Below are 20,855 nucleotides of genomic sequence, written 5' to 3' on the forward strand. Positions count from 1 at the left end.
TTCTATCATTGTAATTATTTAAAACATCAAACAAATTTTTTTATTTTAAAGGTAACAATATAATTATTTATATAGAATTATTTTTAACTATTTTTATTGTAAGTTATTTTATGCTACTTATTTGAAAACTTTTAATGATTATAAAAAAAATTTAGGAAATATTTTTGTTAAATTGATATTACATTTAGTTTTTGCATTTAGCACTAAAATTTATCAGTTTTAACTATTCAAAAAATATTATTAGGGTTTTTTAAGTGGAACTCAAATTTATATTGAAGTTGACCCTATAATGTTGTATTTAAATAAACAATTTTAGTATTTTGTCAAAATTGTTCAAAAGTTGTAGCTTTAAACTCATAATAATTTACATACAACAACATATTAAATCTAATAAATTAAGTATAATATGTTAAAAGTTAAAGACATAACTTTATAAGTAGAAGTAAAAATATTATTTAAATATTAAAATTTAGATTATTTATAATTACATTTTCGGTTTAATATTTATTTAACATTATTAACCAACTTATAATCATTATTAAATAGACACTACAATTTATCACTTTTAACTATTTACAAAATATTCTTTAGTTTTTTTAATTTGAACTAAAGTTTATATTTAAGTTGATCTTGTAATGTTATATTTAAATTAACAATTTAAGTAATTTATACAAATTGTTCAAAAGTTGTAGCTTTAAAATGATAATGATTTACATACAACAACATATTAGATCTAATAAATTAAGTATAATATGTTAAAAGTTAAAAACATAGCTTTATAAGTAGAAGAAAATATATATTCTTTTCATATTGAAATTGAGTTTATATATGATTACACTTTAGAATTTATATTTATTATCTTTACAACATATTAAATCTAATAAATTAAGTATAATATATTAAAAGTTAAAGACATAACTTTATTAGTAGAAGTAAAAATATTATTTTAATATTAAAATAAGTTGATCTTGTAAGGTTATATTTAAATTAACAATTTAAGTAATTTATACAAATTGTTCAAAAGTTGTAGCTTTAAAATGATAATGATTTACATACAACAACATATTAAATATAATAAATTAAGTATAATATGTTAAAAGTTAAAAACATAACTTTATAAGTAGAAGAAAATATATTCTTTTCATATTGAAATTGAGTTTATATATGATTACACTTTAGAATTTATATTTATTATCTTTACAACATATTAAATCTAATAAATTAAGTATAATATGTTAAAAGTTAAAGACATAACTTTATAAGTAGAAGTAAAAATATTATTTTAATATTAAAATTTAGTTTATTTTTTATTACACTTTAGGTTTCATACTTATTTGACCTTATTATCAATTTATAATCATTATTAGAAAGACACTACAATTTATCACTTTTAACTATTTACCGAATATTCTTTGGGTTGTTTAAGTTGAACTAAATTTTATATTTAAGTTGATCCTGTAAGGTGATATTTAAATTAACAATTTAAATATTTTATACAAATTGATCAAATGTTGTAGTTTTAAAATGATAATGGTTTACATACAACATATTAGATCTAATAAATTAAGTGTAATATGTTAAAAGTTAAAAACAAACTTTATAAGTAGAAGAAAATATATTTTTTAATATTGAAATTTAGTTTATATATGATTACACTTTACGATTTATATTTATTATCTTTACAACATATTAAATCATTATTAGATAGACACTACAATATATTTATTATCTTTACAACATATTAAATCATTATTAGATAGACACTACAATCATTGAAATATTATTTATACCCGGATTTCCATCCGATAAAGGGCCGACCTTGGTGCCGTAGACCCTGTCGATATAGTGAGGATAACTCACATCGCAACTGCCGAAACTCTGAACTGAAGAAGCAGATGCCCGAACCACCGTCTCACCAAGAATCCCGAACTATCCAAAGTAGCAAAATAACCATTAGCCCAAGCACAATATCCTTCTAAGGGTAAATTTACCATTTTACCCTTAGCCCAAGCCACTGTTGTAAAAATCTTGACTAGGTCCCGATTAATCCCTGATTAATCCCTAGGCGCTACTCGATCGTTAGAGGGCGCCTAACGATTAATCCCTGCATACATAATGAGTGAAACATTATAAAATGATGAATTTTTAACATTTTGAAGAAATTTTATCTTAATGAAAACTATTTGAGGCATGATTAGTGTTGTATTAATCATATTAACCTATTTTGTTATCATATTAGTGGTATTTATGAACTTTGATATGATATTAGTCATATTTTTTTTCTAAAATTCAACAAATTAGCAATTAATGATACCCGATTAATCCCCCGATTAGTCTCCGCCTAGCCGATTAATCCCTTGATCCCAGATCACCGACTAGCTAACGTCGAGCGATTTTTGCAACCTTGGCCCGAACTGGTCCAAGACTAAGGCCCAAAACACTCTTCAAGTCCATCATCCTCTTATTGGGCCAAGGCCCAAAGTCAAATTCTCATACAAAGCCCGATATTGGCCCAATTTACTAAATTGGACCCACCTCTACAAACGGGCCTAGATTTACTAAATTGGACCCACCTCTACAACCGTTCCCTCTTCACTCTGGCGGAGATTACAGCGGTGACATGGGAGAGGTTTACTGAGATGTTCAGGGACGAGTATGTTCCCCCAGTGGAGAGGGAACGGTTGATTCAGGATTTCTTGACCCTTAAGCAGGGTACTGATTCCGTTGCGGTGGTCACACGGAAGTTTCATGAGAGGGCGATGTTCTGCCCCGAGCTGGTGTCTACAGAGCAGTCACGGATGAGCCGGTATTTAGGCGTTTTGAGGAGGGATATCCGGGAGTTTGTGTCAAACTCCACCTATCGTACCTTCACTGAGCTTCAGGCGAACGCCAGGAAGCGCGAGATCGAGTTGGAGACCCAGGTCAGGGAGGAGGCCGAGTCTCGGCAGGTGGATCGGCGGCCGGCTCAGTCTCAGCCAGCAGCCAAGCGGATCAAGTCCGCTGATTCGAGGATGGGAGGTCCGAAGGGCCGCACTTGCGGAAAGTGCGGCAAGGGTCATGAGGGGGCGTGTCGAGCTGGTGGTTGCTACAAGTGTGGCAAGGAGGGACACATTGCCAGGGATTGCCCTAAGGGGTTTATGGTTTGCTTTCACTGCAACCAGACAGGCTATCGGAAGGCCGAGTGCCCGCAGCTTCGTCAGGGATCTACACCGACTACCAGGACTACTGAGACCCGACCGGCGAAGGTCGAGGCCCCGAGGGCTCGCGGGAGAGCCTTTCAACTGACTGCGGAGGAGGTCCGCGCTGCGCCCGATGTTGTGGCAGGTATGCTGTAATTCACGTGTTTACTTTAAAGTCGAAATGTTATGCTTATGTTAATGTATGTGTAGGTACTTTTCTTGTGAACTCTATGCCTGCTTTAGTGTTATTTGATTCGGGTGCGAGTAGATCCTTTGTATCCTTAGCTTTTAGTCAGCATATCAGCATTAGTCGTGAGCCGTTAAGTCGGCCTCTGAGCGTTTCTATAGCGGCCGAGAGGGTGGTTTGTGCCACGGAGATTCTTCGGGGATGCGTACTAGAGATTTTCGGGGTTGCGTTTCCGATTGACCTAATTCCTATTGCGATGGGGGATGTTTGTGTCATCGTGGGCATGGACTGGTTGAGCCGATTCAGCGCTGTCATCGACTGCGAGCGCCAACTGGTGACTATACGAGACCCTAGTGGGGGAGTTCTTACGGTATACGGCGAGGGTACCCGTTCGGGATCAGCTTTTTGTTCGGCCGCTAGGGCGAGGCAATGCCTACAACAGGGATGTAAAGGTTTTGTGGCGTATGTGATGGATACGCGGGAGGCTTCCGAGAGACCGAGGACAGTGGAGGAGGTTCCAGTGGTGCGTGAGTTTCCAGATGTTTTTCCCGAGGAGTTGCCGGGAGTACCTCCTGCGAGGCAAGTGGAGTTCGGTATCGATCTGATTCCGGGGGCTGCGCCTATTGCGAAGGTGCCTTATCGTCTTGCACCTCCAGAGATGCAAGAGTTGTCCTCGCAACTCCAGGAGTTGCTGGGGAAGGGATTTATTCGGCCGAGTAGCTCGCCGTGGGGAGCACCGATTTTGTTCGTCAAGAAGAAGGATGGTTCACACCGGATGTGTATTGATTACCGGGAGTTGAACAAGGTGACGGTCAAGAACCGCTATCCGTTACCGAGGATCGATGATCTATTCGATCAGTTGCAAGGGGCATCTTGGTTTTCCAAGATCGATTTGAGATCAGGGTACCATCAGGTAAGAGTACGGGATGAGGATGTTCAGAAGACAGCATTCAGGACGCGGTATGGGCATTATGAGTTCGTGGTGATGCCTTTCGGGCTCACTAATGCCCCGGCAGTGTTCATGGACCTCATGAACAGGGTATGCAGGCCGATGCTGGATCGGTCTGTGATTGTATTTATCGACGACATCCTAGTGTATTCGCGAACTAGAGAGCAGCATGAGGGACATTTGAGAGAGGTCCTCGAGGTACTGAGGTCGGAGAAGCTATATGCAAAATTCACCAAATGTGACTTCTGGTTGCGGGAGGTCCAATTTCTTGGACATGTTGTTAATCAGTCAGGGATATTGGTCGATCCGGCCAAGGTGGAAGCAGTGATGAGTTGGGAAGCACCGAAGTCACCTTCCGAGATCAGGAGTTTCCTTGGGTTGGCGGGGTACTATCGGAGGTTTATTAGGGACTTCTCCAAGATCGCAGTACCGCTCACCAGATTGACCCGGAAGGGTGTTGCATTCTCATGGGGACCCGAGCAACAGACTTCCTTCGAGACACTTCGTCAGAGACTGTGCGAAGCCCCGGTATTAGCTCTCCCGGAAGGGATGGAAGATTTTGTCGTATATTGCGACGCATCGATTTTGGGACTGGGTGTAGTGTTGATGCAAAGAGGCCATGTGATAGCTTACGCATCAAGGCAGCTAAAGCCTCACGAGGCGAGATATCCCACGCATGACTTAGAGTTGGGGGCAGTAGTGTTCGCTCTCAAGATTTGGCGTCACTACCTGTATGGGGTTCGTTGTACTATATACACGGACCATAAGAGTTTGAAGTATTTGATGGATCAACCCAACCTAAATATGCGTCAGAGGAGATGGTTGGACGTGGTTAAGGATTATGACTGTGAGATCCTATACCACCCAGGCAAGGCTAATGTAGTAGCCGATGCATTGAGCCGTAGGGCGGAGAGCACTCCATTGCGAGATGTATGTCTGAGACTGACGGTGATGACTCCGGTATTGGATGCTATTCGTGGGGCGCAGGCCGAGGTTGTGAGATCCGAGATGCAGAAGAAAGAGCGGGTCGTTGGGTTAATTTCAGAGTTCGTTAAGGATGGACGAGGACTTTTGACGTTTCAGGGTCGGATTTGGGTACCATTCGTGGGCGGTACGCGTGCTACTTTGATGGAGGAGGCTCATAGATCGAAATTCTCGATCCATCCCGGTGCTACGAAGATGTATTTGGATTTGAGGAAGGAATATTGGTGGCCTTGTATGAAGAGAGACGTTGCTTGGTTCGTTGAGAGGTGTTTGACCTGCCGTAGGGTTAAGGCCGAGCACCAGAGACCGCATGGTAAGTTGCAGCCCTTGGAGATTCCTGAGTGGAAGTGGGAACAGATCACTATGGATTTCATCACCAAATTGTCGAGGACTGCCAGGGGAGTCGATGCAATTTGGGTGATTGTGGATAGATTGACGAAGAGTGCTCACTTCCTTGCCATTAGCGAGAGTTCATCAGCGGAGAAGTTGGCGGAGTTATACGTGAGAGAAGTGGTATCTCGGCATGGAGTGCCAATCTCGATTGTTTCAGACCGTGATGTACGTTTCACTTCCAGGTTCTGGAAGAAATTCCATGAGGAGCTGGGTACTAAACTGCATTTTAGTACCGCATACCATCCCCAGACAGACGGTCAGAGCGAGCGGACGATTCAGACATTGGAAGACATGCTTAGAGTGTGTGTGTTAGACTTCGGGGGTAGCTGGGATGCGCATTTACCCTTGGCTGAGTTTTCCTACAACAACAGCCATCATTCGAGCATTGGTATGCCACCTTTTGAGTTGTTGTATGGTAGGAGGTGTCGGACTCCCATTTGCTAGGGAGAGGTGGGACAGAGAGTGATGGGCAGTACAGAGATCGTACTTCAGACGACCGAGCAGATTCAGCAGGTTAGGCAAAGGTTATTGACCGCCCAGAGCCGACAGAAGAGTTATGCGGACAGACGCCGGTCCGAGCTTGAATTCCAGGTTGGCGACTTCGTTCTCCTGAAGGTTTCTCCTTGGAAAGGAGTGATTCGGTTCAGAAAGAGGGGCAAGTTGGGGCCCCGGTTCATAGGTCCATTCCGTGTGATTGCAAGGGTAGGTCGGGTAGCTTATCGGTTAGAGTTGCCAGCAGAGTTGGGACAGATTCACAATACCTTCCACGTATCGCAGTTGAGGAAGTGTATAGCCGATGAATCGGCAGTGGTTCCGTTAGAGGATATTCAGGTGGATGCGAGCCTGAATTACGCCGAGAGACCAGTAGCTATCAGGGATCGGAAGATCAAGGTTCTGCGGAACAAGGAGGTACCTCTGGTGTTGGTTCTGTGGCAACACCGGAAAGGATCGGAGATGACTTGGGAGCCGGAGCGTGAGATGCGGGAGCAACATCCGGAGTTATTCGCAGAGTGAGACTTCGAGGGCGAAGTCTAGTTCTAGTGGGGGAGAGTTGTAACAGCCCGGAATTTCAGGTATTGCTTTAATAATATTTTGGGGCATTTTAGGAAGGGACTCGACGAGTTGGAGCCAGACTCGTCGAGTAGGACCACAGACTTGGTCGCGGGTTCGCGACTGGACTCGACGAGTCCAGATATGGACTCGGCGAGTCTACGCTGTTCAGCAGAAACCCTATCCGTTTGGTTTTGGATCGTATATAACGTCTCATATGCCGTCATTGTCCGTCTTTTGGCCGATTGAGAAGAACCCTAAGCGTTTGTGGACATCTAGAGCAGGAGTGAAGGCTATTGGGACCTTGAAGAATTTGTTAGGCAAGAAGAAGAAGAGTTTTGGCCAAAGGAATATCAAGGGGATCGAGTACTGAGGTTTGGGGACACAGAGAGGGTGTTATTCAGGTAATATTTCGGATCATTTCTGCTATATTGATGTGTGCACGAATTTAGGGTTTATGAAACCCATTTGGTGATTAGATGGATTATTATATTGTTACCCAAACGTTTGTAACCCAGTAATAGGATGTTTAGAGGTCCAGAAGGTCCCATGATTGTGTATTTCGGGACCATACGTATTTCAGGAAGCAGTTTGATCGACTGCATGGCATGGACTCGCCGAGTCCAATGAACAGACTCGGCGAGTGGAGTCGGGGTGGCCCCGCGATTCTTCCACGAGGATCTCGTCGAGTCAAGAGGGATACTCGACGAGTAGAAAGGGGAACAACAGGGAAAGTTGGGGAGGACGTCTAGACTCGCCGAGTCGCCTTTGCACTCGACGAGTCCGGTCAAGTTGACCGTCGACCGTTGACCGTTGACCAGTGTTGACCTGCGTGTAATTTCTTAGGGTCAGTTGCCTTGAATGATAAGGGTATTAATAAGGGTATATGGTATTATAGGGAGTCTGCAGATCAGCGGATCGAGTGCGAGTGATTTCAAGAGTTGATAGTTTTCCTTACCACGAGGTGAGTCTTCTCACTATACTACACCCGGAAGGGTTTGACTGTGTGACCGGAAGGTCGGATATGATATGTATTATTTATGCTATAAATAGAAAGGTGGTTGCTATGCATGTTATGTATGTTTATGGGCCGGAAGGCAATATGTTATGTGACAGAAAGGTCAGGTATGATATATAATATATGTGTTATATGTGTTAGAGTAAATGTATTATGTGCTGTATATGTCTATGGGCCGGAAGGCAATACGTTATGGGCCGGAAGGCGATATGTTACGGGCCGGAAGGCAATATGTTATGGGCCGGAAGGCGATTATGTTACGGGCCGGAAGGCAATGTGTTGTGGACCGGAAGGTCAGGGCCTGGAAAGGCGTATATGTGTAAGTCGTATACTGGGGAACTCACTAAGCATTTATGCTTACAAGTTGTTATGTATGTGTTTCAGGTACTAGCGAGAACCGTGGGAAGGCGCCGGCGTGATGCATACACACTGCTGCTATTAGAGATCTTGGGGATTTTACAAATGTATTTGATATGAAACTTGGAATAAATATAATTGGTTGAATGAAATTACTTTATTTTAAATGAAAAATTTATTGAAAATTTGCGTTGTTACACTTGGCCTCCAACCGAAATCTTTTATACCATCCTCAGCATCGGTCCGATCTACTCCCGAGTTTGCTAACCAGCTGTCTCACTTTTCTCTGTTCCAAATCTCCAATATGGAGCCACTAAGTTCCTCCCTTCCCAAGGAGATTGAAATATATCTGTGCATCACTCAAAATTGTCACTTCTTCACCGAGCAGCCAACCCGCAGGTGCTTCCGTATCTCTGGTACAATCTAGTACCTCCTACTAATGATTAAGGCACGACGGTCATCCATTCTCTCCACTTCGTCCCCTAATGGAGGGCCCACGCTCCTTCCGGAGCTAAATACCTTTTCCTTTCCAGGAAAAAAATTCATTCAACGACTCTTATGCGCCTGCGCGTACCACTGAGCTAAACTCCCCTCTACACTATCCATGTAGAGCAACTGATATTCTCGAACTTCGCCTACTCTGATTCTGCTCGCAAGGACTCTCGGGCCCATGCACTGCTTTACACTAACATGATCAATAGTTGGGGCCAGATCATATCAATCACCATAACCTGGCGACAAATTCACTCATTCTTCTCAGACTGATCCACTAACACATAAAGAGTCTTCAGCATGACTGGACCGCCTTACCAGGCCTTCAGCCTATCTGGACCACTCTCAGAACCTTCAGCATGTCTGGACCGCCCTACGGGCCTTCAGCTTGTCTGGACCGTTCCCCGAGCCTTCGGCCTGACTGGTATGCCTTCCGGCCTTCAGTCTTCCCGGACTGCTCAAACTATCATACGTCATTCCAACTATCCTTCCAGGGAATCCTTCCCGTACATACTGTTCTAGCCCCTTAGGGGTTCTAAATTCTCGTTCCGATCCCGGAATCCTTCCATGGCCTAACCTAGGCCTCACATCAACCACTAACCTTCCTAAACCCATGGTCTGCTCCCTGCCCCCAATAGTCTGCCTCTTACTCATACCAGCCCACACTCATGGCTGACTGAAACACCGCCGACTTCCAAACAGCTAATCGAACTCAAATACTTGTCGATCCTCCTAAGAATTTTCCAACTCTCCCCCGCTTAGAACACTGACCTCCAAATACCGGTGACTCATCCGGCCTAGAACAATCATCTCTATCTCAAAGGAGTCTGACTTCCAGTTGATCACTTCTCACATCGCGAATGCTATACTCAACAACAAGACCATACAATCAAATTCTGACCAACAATCCCTTGGATACTAACCGATTCCTCAATAATACCATAAACCTGAAAATTCGAACGAAAGCAATACCATAAATTATGCGAATAAAACCAACAGATAATATACTCCATAACAACCATAAAATAACAAGATATCAAGAAGGAAACATACCCGCAGCTGAATCCAGCTCTGCCCTGACCTCCTCTGCTATAAGCTGAAAAGCACGTCCCTGATCCCTCGGGGGCTCTGCTCCACCCTGACCTCCACCCGTGATCCTCAAAGTGGCCGGTGCTGGAGCCTGCATCGGTCCTGCAACAAGCTGCGGACAGTTGGCCCTCATGTGAACAACCTGATGACACTGATAACAAATCCTCATATCCTGAACCGGGGCTGACTGACGACAATCCCTCGCATAATGCCCCTCTCTCCCGCACTTGCGGCACGCACCACCGGACCTGCAAAATCCGGTGTGACCTTTCCCGCACTTCCCACAAGTGCGGCTGCCCTGATCTCCCAACCTAGAATCAACGGTCTTGGACCGTTTCGGCGCTGGCTGCGACTGCACCGGGGCCTGTCTCGGCTATCTCAACTTCAACTCAATCTCCAACTCACGCCACCTAGCGGCCTCCTGCAACACCAGCAAGGTCTCGCACCTCTGCGTAGACACAAACTGCCTGATATCCCTCTTGAGCATACTCAGATATCGGGACATCTGAGCTTGCTCCGAAGCAAACTCCGAGCAAAACATCTCCCTCTTAGTGAACATCCTGGTGATCTCCGTCACAGACTCCGAATCCTGCTTCAGTTCCAAGAACTCCTAAGCCAACCTTTACCTCTCAACCCGTGGAACATAACGGGTACTGAACATCTCCCGAAACTGATCCCACGAAACCACAGCCCTCTGTGCATCCGAATATGACCCCGTAGTCAACCTCCACCAATCCTTCGCCCCGAGCCTCAACAGGTTCAGAGCACATCTCACCCTCTGATCAGCAGGGCATGAACATGTGAAGAAACATCCCTCCACATCTGACAACCATCGCATAGCAACAATCAGATCCTGAACCCCATCAAAGGTAGGGAGCTTCGTATTATCAAAGTCCCGATACTGAAAACCTCTACCGGCTCCTCCCCCTGCCGCTGCTACAGCCGCTGTAGCCGCGGCGGCTGCCGTCTCTATAAGAGCTGCATAGCGCTCATCAAAATACTCAACCGTGGCGGTCTTGATCGACCCAAACAGTTCCGGCAATTCGGCCCGGAACATAGCAGCAACCTCATCATGCAGGATCTCACGAATCCTAGCATCCAACTCGTCTGTGCTCATCTGACCGATAACCTCAGGTGGTGCTGACCCACCCTGACCGCCTCCTCCTGCTCCCGATCCTGACCCGGATCCGCTCCCAGCATGCCTCATAACCACCATACTGAAATTACCGCAAAACATCAGACGCTTCTCATTAACCTGAGAACCGACTCTCAACCCAGCCCTAGGGATTGTGACTTCCTTGATATGCGTATGGGTCCTGTGCTTTCAGTAGTACGGGCCCATACTACCTTCCACACCTACCCATATTTATATCAAGTCCAATACCCTAGTGAAGAACAGGCATAACAAGCACTCAACCCTCACTCCTAGAGGAACACTGGGAATCTCACACAGAAAGAAACCCTAGGCTAGCAGGCATCAAAATCAAGCAACTCTATCATGCAACTCCTGAAGATCCCTAACCTAGTACTAGCATGCTGTTCTATCATATCTCATAAACAAATGACTTGTATGGTATTTTGGGGTTACTTACTGGCTTCGGTTGATCGTACCTCCGCGTCCTCCATTACTCATTTTTAAAAACCCTTTTTAAATTCTCTTTTGAAAACTCTCCTTGATTTGAGACTGGATTCACACGAATGTTCCTCCAATTCACTCAAACCAAGGCTCTGATACCAACTTGTAACGCTCTAAAAATTCAAGCCGATTTAAACTTTTCAAAAACAACCCAATTTCATTAAGTTATTACAAAAAGGTTTTCAATACATTTATTACCAGAGTATCCCCAGAACCATATCATAAAACAAGAACATGAGGAGCGGTATGATCACGCCTTTGCCTTGCCACGGTCTCCTGAAGTACCTGAAACATTTTAAACCACAACTGTAAGCCCGAAAGCTTAGTGAGATACCCCCAAAATACCAACCGCATACCATACACATAACATGCCATAGCATAATAGAACATAGAACAGCCATGCACTTCGGGTCTACTGTGTGACTGGTCCGCCGCACCGGGCCTTCAGTCCACCTGGTCCACCCTCCGAGTCTAGCCATATCCATCGAGTTTGCAGTGTGGTTGGTCCGCCTGCACTGGGCCTTCAACCCACCTGGTCCACTCTCTAAGTCTACAGTATGACGGGTCCGCCCACACCGGGCCTTCAGTCGTCCTGGTCCACTCTCCGAGCCTCGGCACGTCTGGTCCGCCCTCGTGGGGCCTACAGCCTATCCAGACCGCTCGCTGGGCCTTCGGAATAACCGGTCCACCCTGGGTATGTTCGCATACAGCACAAAGCAGGACCCGCCTTAACCCAACCCCAGTCAAACAACCATGTACACATAAACATATAATCATATAACAATTCACAACAAATCAACCAATCTAGCAGATCACATACGTAGCACATCCCTACCAGGATTCCGACCTAACCGGTCACTAGCATAGCTGTTGGAATAGTGTCTAAGGCTGTAACTATATCCGGTTGTGCATGGTCCTTTTGGGTTGCCTTCACCATAGCAACTTGATAGGATGATTTATTAAGAGAGAATAAATATTATTAATATATTATGGGAATAATATAATGAATAATATATTTGTTATTTGATTAATATAAGTCATAGAATTAATTAGAATTAATTTGGTGACTTAAAGAGATTAATTAAATAAAGGGGTATAAACTGTCAATTGGTTGATAGTTAAGCTTTAAACTGTAAATCCATTTGGATATACTATGGACGAGTTCTAAGAGGATTAGGATAGCTAAAATCGTCCATTAGAGTTATCTAGGAATGGATTTGGATAGCCTTAAGAGAAGATTATCTGATAGGGACTTATCTGTAATCCTTAAGGAATCTACAAGTATAAATAGACCCCATGGCATAGGGAATTCGATACTTCTGAAAAAGCAAGAGAACTCTGGTCGAATTCCTCCCCTCTCCTCTCTCCCAAATCATCCTCCTTGCTTTGGTGTTTGTAAGCCATTAGAGGAGTGACATTTGTGACTCTAGAAGCTCCAAGACCTCAAGATCAACAAGGAACTCAAAGGTATGATTCTAGATCTGTTTCAATGTCCTTGTTTAACCTAATTAGAAATTAGAAGTCTTGGATTCAAAGCATGTTTATTAGAAAGCCTAGATCCAAGCATTAGGGTTTTGCATGCGCACATAGGAAAGTTCTTATGGCTAAAACCCATCAGTGGTATCAGAGCCTAGCTTGGTTTTCTGTAAATTGTTGCTTGATTAACTGAAACAAACCTGCAAAATTCGAATTTTTGGTTTCTGAGTCATGGACTCGGCGAGTCTCAAAGTGGACTCGGCGAGTAGGCCTGACTCGGCGAGTCCATTTGTGCACTCGGCGAGTCCAGGCGTCAGGAATGGCCAGATTCGGGATTTCTTTGTGTTTATCTTATCTTAACTTACCATAAACTAATTAGATCAACATTAATTCGTTTTTCTGATAAATATAACTATTATCTTGATCTAATTAAAGGTAATCATCAACTAATTAAATATTTAATTTCCTTATATGATAATTAATTAATTATTTTGATTATTTTGGTAATTATCTTAAAAAGAAATCTTGAATAAATCAAATATAGATAATTAGGATATTAATTGTTAATTGGAATTATTTATTATTTGATCCTCCATGTTTTAAATGTTTAAAACCTGCCCTCATGTTTTGAAATTTACTTTTGTGATTAAAAGTTTTAATTTAGACAACTTAAATTTCAAACCCCAGATTTTAAAAGTTTTAAAATACAACCCTATACTAATATGATATTACTAGAATAATATATATATGTATAACTAAATGCTAGTCTTACCGTTAGTAGGCCTCATTCACGAAGCGGATCTATAAGGTGGGTATAAGGTTGCGGCCTATAAAATGGCGCTTAATGGGTGTACACTCACACCCACCGCTTGCTTGATTGGTGGAGGGTCGTTAGCCGAACGGGTAGGATAGGGCAACCTCATCCTCTCATTAAAAGTATAATAAGAAATACAAAGTAACTACACATATTTTTAAATTTCCCAATCCTAGTTACTTTAGGAAAAGTGAATTGATGCAATCCCATGAAATTACACTTTACACCTTGCTAAGATGTTAGTGGAGCGTGTGTGGTTTACCGGCACACTAATTGGTTCTAAGCGAAGGTGGCAAAGGGTGATTCATTGTTTATCATAGTTCGATGGAGCGTGTGTGGTTTACCGGCACATCGAATAGGTGATTGTTACAATGAAGGCGCCATGTGAATTTGCATGGTAATTCACACCCGCTTTGTGATCCTCGGCATCCCAGTCACAAACAAGAGGGGCATATCGAGATTTAAACATGCCATTGAATAGCTTCAATGAATCTCATCCGAACCTAGGAATTCTCAAAAACACTTAGGACTAATAGTTTAAGTTTCGTGATGGAGAATTAGTGAATCGTCATTCACTTACCTTCAATTTATTTGCATGTTAGATTACGGCATCCCTTTTCTAGTATGTAAATGTTATTGTTGGATCCTAGCCCTAATTTTCTTATTGGGTGATAATTAGGGATTCTTATTCTAATCTATCTTTGTCCTTTTCTAATTATAGATGTCGAACGCAAACAACGCTGCTGCTAGTTCTTTCACATTGATGAGCCTTTGCCAAAAGGTCACCTTCGATGGAACGAACTTTAGCGAATGGATAAGATACATTCGCACCATTGCTCGCTATGAGGACAAAGAGTATGTCCTTGATGAGAAGCTCGAGAAAATCAACACCGAAATCGCTACTCCAGCCGAAATCACCGCCTTTGAAACTCATGAGCGAGATGCAACGAAGGTACATTGCATCATGATCGCCACCATGAACTCCGAATTCCAAAAGTCCTACGAGGACATGTACCCGTACGAGATGCACCAAGACTTATTGGAAAGGTACCACCAAAACGCGAGACAAGAGAGGTACGAGATTTTCACTAACATGATTTCCACGAAGATGGGTCATGGAGAATCTCTTACCGTGCACTTGCAAAAGATGCAAAGGTATGTCGACCGCCTTCGCAAGTTAAATGTTGACTTCGGTGAGGATTTGGCGATCGACATGGTGCTTCACTCTTTGCCTCCGATGTACAATCAATTTAGGATGACCTACCACATGAACAAAGAAGAGGTCACCCTAAGCAAGCTCCAAGGTCTCTTGAGGGTTGCTGAGAGCAACTTTAAAGACAAGTCTGTTGCACCTACTCCCAATCCACCCGCTGCTCCTGTCTTGGCTATTGGACAAGGGAAGGGAAAGAAGAGGAAAGCTTCATCGAAGAACTATCGCAAGGTGAAAGCCCGAGATGGTGCCTCTTCTAGTGGGACCAAAGTTGATCCCGCCAAGCCCTGCTCCAACCCGAAGGAGGCAGAGTGTCACCACTGCCACAAGATAGGACATTGGAAGAGAAGCTGCCCGGATTACCTGCAAGCAATCAAAGAAGGAAAGATCAAGCCATCTTTCGCAGGTATATATACAATCAAATCTAACGATTCTAATCATGCTATTTCTTGGGTTCTTGATACCGGTTGTGGTTATCACATTTGTTCTAATGTGCAGGGACTAAGAAGAAGTAGGGATGTGGAGCAAGGAAGGATCAATCTAATCATGGGGAACAGAAGATCGTCGCCTGTAACCAAGATTGGAGTGTATTCCTTAGTGCTTAGGAATAGTTTAGTTTTAGATTTGAACAATTGTTGCTATTCGCCAGAAATGGCAAGAAACATCATTTCATTTCATGGTTTATTTAGACAAGGATTTAGATTTTCTTTTAATAATGAGAATGGTTCTATTTTGGCTTATCTAAATGGTGTCTTTTACTTTGAAGCTATACCATGTAATGGAATATATGAAACTGTTATGATTGTTGATGACTTTGGAAATGATGTTTTGAATATTGATTCACTACAAGAAAAAAGGCCTTTTACGACGCGCAAAACACGACGCTCTTTGATTTATGTTACGCATTAGAGAGCGACATTAAAAAAGTGTCATCTCTTCAAAAATTTTAAGGATTTAGGTCGCGCATTACTGAGTGCCCTTAAATTAGTGTCTGGTGTAAAAATATTAAAAACACGGAGGGCACCTATAATAAAAAGAGCGTCCTCTACAAATGTCGCTTTATAATTTTAATAAACGCGCCTCCTTGATAGGTTAGGGGGGAAACTAAATCCCCCAAAATTTTGAACACCCGCTTCCTCTTCCTCTCTGCTCTCTACCCTCCAAAATCGACTTCATTCTCTCCCTTCTTTCTCTCTGCAAACCCCTTCCTCTCCGATCGACTTTCACTTCCTTCTATGTGCAAACCCTAATCAAACATAACACATTTGAAATAGTAATGGTGTTGTGACTCCTCAGGCTAGAACATCGGCGACTACACACCTATCAAATAATATCTCTCATACTCGTCATAGAAGAATGACATATATCACCATTGGTACATAAGATTAGATATCAACTCCTCAGGCTCACCGTTCCACCTCTTCCCCACCCTAATACATTTACTAAGACTCCTCAGGTTTACAAGCCCAAGGTTTGATTGCACTAAGGTATGAAAAGGACGCTTCTACCCTGCCCTATTTCTTCAGTCATTCAACAAATAAGGGGGCACGCAATTTCTCATTCATATCTCGACTTCATCTTCTCAATCAAGAAAAAGGATTATGATTTTTCCCTAAATGTGCGATTTCATCTAGTATTGTCAATTTCTACTTTATGCCTCTGATTTTTTCCTGTATCTACTTCTCATCTCTGTAAACAACTTTATTTCACGTTTCAGCTTATAGATATTGGCTTAGAACTAGCTGCTGTTTGGGAAGCTATCTATCAACCACATGTAACAGGTATCCAATTATTAATATATACAACTAGGTTACAAAAATAACTTCTTAAAATCAAGAACCAACTATTTAAACTAACGTTATATAGTCTCTTATATGTGATGTAAATAAGCTATTGAGGTAGTTTTTGATCAATTTTAATTCTTTTTTTTTCTAGCTATTGAGCCAATTCAAGATTACAAAGAGAGATGGGGTTTGTCATTTTGTTTTCAGTTTTAGTCTTAAGTTCGTATTCCTACCCTTATATGTTAACTTATTTGCTGAATTATATGTTTTGAAAAGAAGAATGGAGTTGTATGCTCTCAAAGTGGTGATAATTCCAATAAATAGATCAAAAAAGAAAGGGGAGGAGCTATGCACTCCAACTGTTTGACGAAATGCTTGAAAGAGCCATCTCACCTAAGTCAGACCTTATAACATCACCTGACGTACATATGACTGTGAATTTATGGCCCTCACTAGAAATTTACTCTTTTGCAGTTTTTTACCTGCCTAGCTAATGAATATGAAAGAAGGCATATGTCAGCTTCCTCTATTGCAAGGTAATTTAATTCCATATCTATTGAGGTAGTTTTTGATCATTATGAAAGAAAGTAACAAATTCATTTTCAATCTATTCATTAAAGTGTAAATAAGCTTACTAAGATAAAAAATGATAAAAAATTAATGCTAATGTTTCCTCACCACAGGTCAACTCTATTTTATAAATTTTAACTTATAAGTCAAACTTTCCATTTATGTGATTGTACACTCACTTTTCACTTTCTATTCCTCTATCAGACATTAAAGTGCTTGGGTCAATTTGTTCAGAACTTTCAAAGCCTAACAAAAAGTCAGTTCATGGGTAAGTTTGTCTTTTTTTTCATTGTCCCCCTTTTCCAAATCAGCTCTGTTATTGTTCATAAAGCTTAAAAAGACTGCTTTTTCCCAGAGGTTTTGGTTCCATTATGGCAAACATTCTTCTAAAAAAAACTGAATTTTTTAACACATGATCATGAGACAAGTATCTTTTTAACACATGATTTTATATAATAATAATACTAGAAACCAGCCCATCCAGCAGGTCGTGAAGCTGAATTACTTTCTTTGTTTTTGAACTCCTCCCCATAACTAGAACGCCCGGAATTAGTGGTGATGATAGGGATATTAGGTGTTGTGTTTACCTGAGAGTGAGAACTAGCAGAGGCAGGAACCGTTGTGAAGCTTTCTTCTCCAAAACCCCATCTGGTGGTGCGGCCTTCAGCTGCTTGCTTGTTCTGGTGCCCATTGTTTCTTATAATCTTATTCTAATAGATTTGGAGTTTTTTTTGTGGGATTCTCCTCAGGAAATGCCTGCCATGAATTTTGTTCAGGGGAATCTTTATCAAATAATCCCTTTTCAACCTCCCAAACTCTTCCATCTTTCACTTTCTGCTATTAAAACTAAACAAACAAATTAATACCATTCTTTTTGCCTATAAGAAACCAACTGAATTGAAGAGGAGTAACCTAATGTTAACGGTACAAACATGAAAAAGAAACAGCCCCATAAAGTTGTGTAGATTAAGTGTTTTACCCATTAACTCTATTAAGTAAAAAAGAAGCACGTTAGTGTCTCTTTATGCAAGCTTAACCTTAAAGCTTAACCTTATCTTAAACTTAAAGCTTCTTACTGCTCCTAAGTTAATTTACATTTATGCCCTTTGTTTTCTTTTTCATTACATACAACAATGAAGTAACTGATGTCTATTTCTTTCTACTCATACATATGTCTAGTTCACCATAAAACTCCTTCATTGTAGCAATATCTTTTTTCCTTTCCTCTTCAAGTGCTTCTTTCTCCTCCTGAAGTTCAGTTACTTTCTTCAACATATCTTGTCCTCGTTTATTCTCTTTAAGTATTTGCTTACGAAGAGACTCCAACTCCAAATCTGACATTTCCACTTGCGTTCCCAACCTTGAAACATTACTTTTCAAAACTTCAATTTCATTTCTTGATGCTTCAGCACAAAGTCTATGATCCTCATTGTTTTGAATTTGATTGTTGTTGTTGTGCTCTGGGATTTTTATTAAATCAGCCATACTTATATCTGAAAGTGAACCCATTGACCAATATGTTTTTGATGAGGTTTTGAGTTCCTTGAAACAGTTGTATTTTGATTAACATTAAAAAGCAATCTATAAGAAAAATCCAAAACGGGTGGCTATGATTCTGTTTTCCATCAGATCTATAGTCATATTGTAAAAATCATACCTTGAGCTATAGAACTCAAACGGACCCCAAACCAGTTCCCAAAGTTCAAAAATTGAGTTGGCTAACTTTCTTAAGCAGCCCAACTTCACTAGTAAGGACGTTATCTATGTGCAAGAATGGAATGTTTGCTGTTAGGTCTGATCCGGGTCTGTTCTGATATGTCATTTTGTTTTCATCATTTATAAGGCTTGGAAAAGGATCCAGAGTGATTCCAAGTTTCTATATGTTCCTGATATTATGAATTTAAGATCTGGAGCAGATGGGGTGTTATTTCCAATTATAAATTGGTTAGAATTGATCCAGACTCCAGATCAGTGGGCAGTCACCAGCTTTTACTAGTGTTGTGATTGTCCACAATGTGAATTTTATATCCGGAGCTTGGGAAATGCTTTTCATTCAATTCCAACTCTGAGACTTTCATTTGTATGTCCTTTACTTCTCTGAATTTTGGTTTGGACGAATTCTACTCACAAGTTGGGTAGAATTGGCCAACCTCACTTGACTGTCTTGTTGGAGATAGAAGTGATACACCTTTTTGTAAAATTCATATTTAATTCATCCTTTGGAGTTAGAAGGAGTTCTTTATAGTTCTGGAATCCTAAACAATCATAGTTTTCTATAAAATTTACTTAAAGCTATGTTTCTGTTTTAGATTTTGGAGTAAATCCGTTTTGAACAGCAGGTCTGTTTTGGAGACCTTGCTGTGATTACTTTTTTCTCAACTCATAGCTTCATTACTTCTCCTTTCTAACCTTTAGTCCTTCTAAGATGGGTTTTAAAAGTTTAAAATTTTTGCAAGTGTGCTATTGAAAATGATTAGCTGTACAGCTCTTTGTTGTATCTCAGTATTTATTATAAACTCACTTGCTGAATATTGCCCAGATCTGGTTTTGTAATTCGGGATCTGGTGGTTGAGAGTGCATCAAAATCTTTGCGTATGTTGAGAGAAGAATGGATATTGTTGGAGTCCTGTAGAAACAAAAAAAAATAGATGATGATCACAAAAGAAAACATAGATGTATAGAAATAGAAATACTCACGATACAGTAAGAAGCTTCTCATGTATAATGACAAAAATGTCCTTTGGGCTACACCCAGGTCGTCTGGCCAAAAGATGGTTGTATTCTCCAAGCAGATAAGCACTAACCTGCATAATGACATCAGCATACAGTTGTCTATATTTGTGTAGGAAATATAAGATATAATCTACATACCTTCACCATTGTCTCATGTATTGCAGGCTTATCAAGATATTCTCTAGCTTTGAGAGCTGCATAAGGCTAATGATTAAAAAAAGAAAAGTGAGTCAGTAGTAAGTCCTATGAACTTTAATAATGCAGATACCAATCTACATTCTACAATACCAAATTAATTAGAATATTCATGAATCATAATGGAGATTCTAAAGATCATCATCCAAATGCACCAAAATTTAGAGTAAGATCGAACCACTATTAATGAAGGTATTCTACTGGGCTAGGATGCTTGTTGTTTGGATATGGAGCCATGGAAGAACTTGGACCCTTCCGTGTTAACAGTGATGGAAAAACACTCTACCCCAACCACTATGCATGGAACAATGGTAACAAAAATTCCTTTAATTACTATGTCTCATTCACATCACTTATAATCTTAGTCCCTATCTTGCTGGTGCATGCCTAACCCTATAAAACCTTTGCTTTTGAGGTACTAACTGTTTTCTCCTGGAATTTTTTTTGCCTGAGATTTTTTGCTGCCAGCTATCCCTTCGGGACCACTCTTATGTATTATGTTAAAAGCACCAATTCAGAAATTTGCTGATTATGTAAGTCAGCTTTCCTCTTCCTTTTTGCTTTTTATTATTTATGCACCCTTATGCCACAAATATCTTTATTTATCATACTAAATATGCAACCATCCATTATTTTACTCCTAACTTGTTGTATAATTCATTCATGTCAGCTGCATATATGTTGCATAAAATAAATTGGTAAAAGTAGACATGTGAATTATGCATCTGTTATCTCAAAT

The 20,855-nt window shown here is 41.0% G+C and overlaps 1 protein-coding gene across 1 annotated transcript; it reads left to right on the top strand.

The window, feature by feature from the left end:
• Window positions 1–16,773: 16,773 nt before the first annotated feature.
• LOC128133381 (uncharacterized) lies at window positions 16,774–20,475 on the top strand. The gene is made up of 5 exons (XM_052770780.1): window positions 16,774–17,015; window positions 17,093–17,154; window positions 17,393–17,456; window positions 20,086–20,146; window positions 20,326–20,475. The coding sequence occupies exons 2-5, from the start codon at window positions 17,112–17,114 to the stop codon at window positions 20,473–20,475; spliced, it is 318 nt and encodes a 105-aa protein (XP_052626740.1). The 5' UTR covers window positions 16,774–17,015; window positions 17,093–17,111.
• Window positions 20,476–20,855: the final 380 nt, after the last annotated feature.

This window comes from Lactuca sativa, chromosome 4 (assembly GCF_002870075.4).
Source record: "Lactuca sativa cultivar Salinas chromosome 4, Lsat_Salinas_v11, whole genome shotgun sequence".
NCBI lineage: Eukaryota > Viridiplantae > Streptophyta > Magnoliopsida > Asterales > Asteraceae > Lactuca > Lactuca sativa.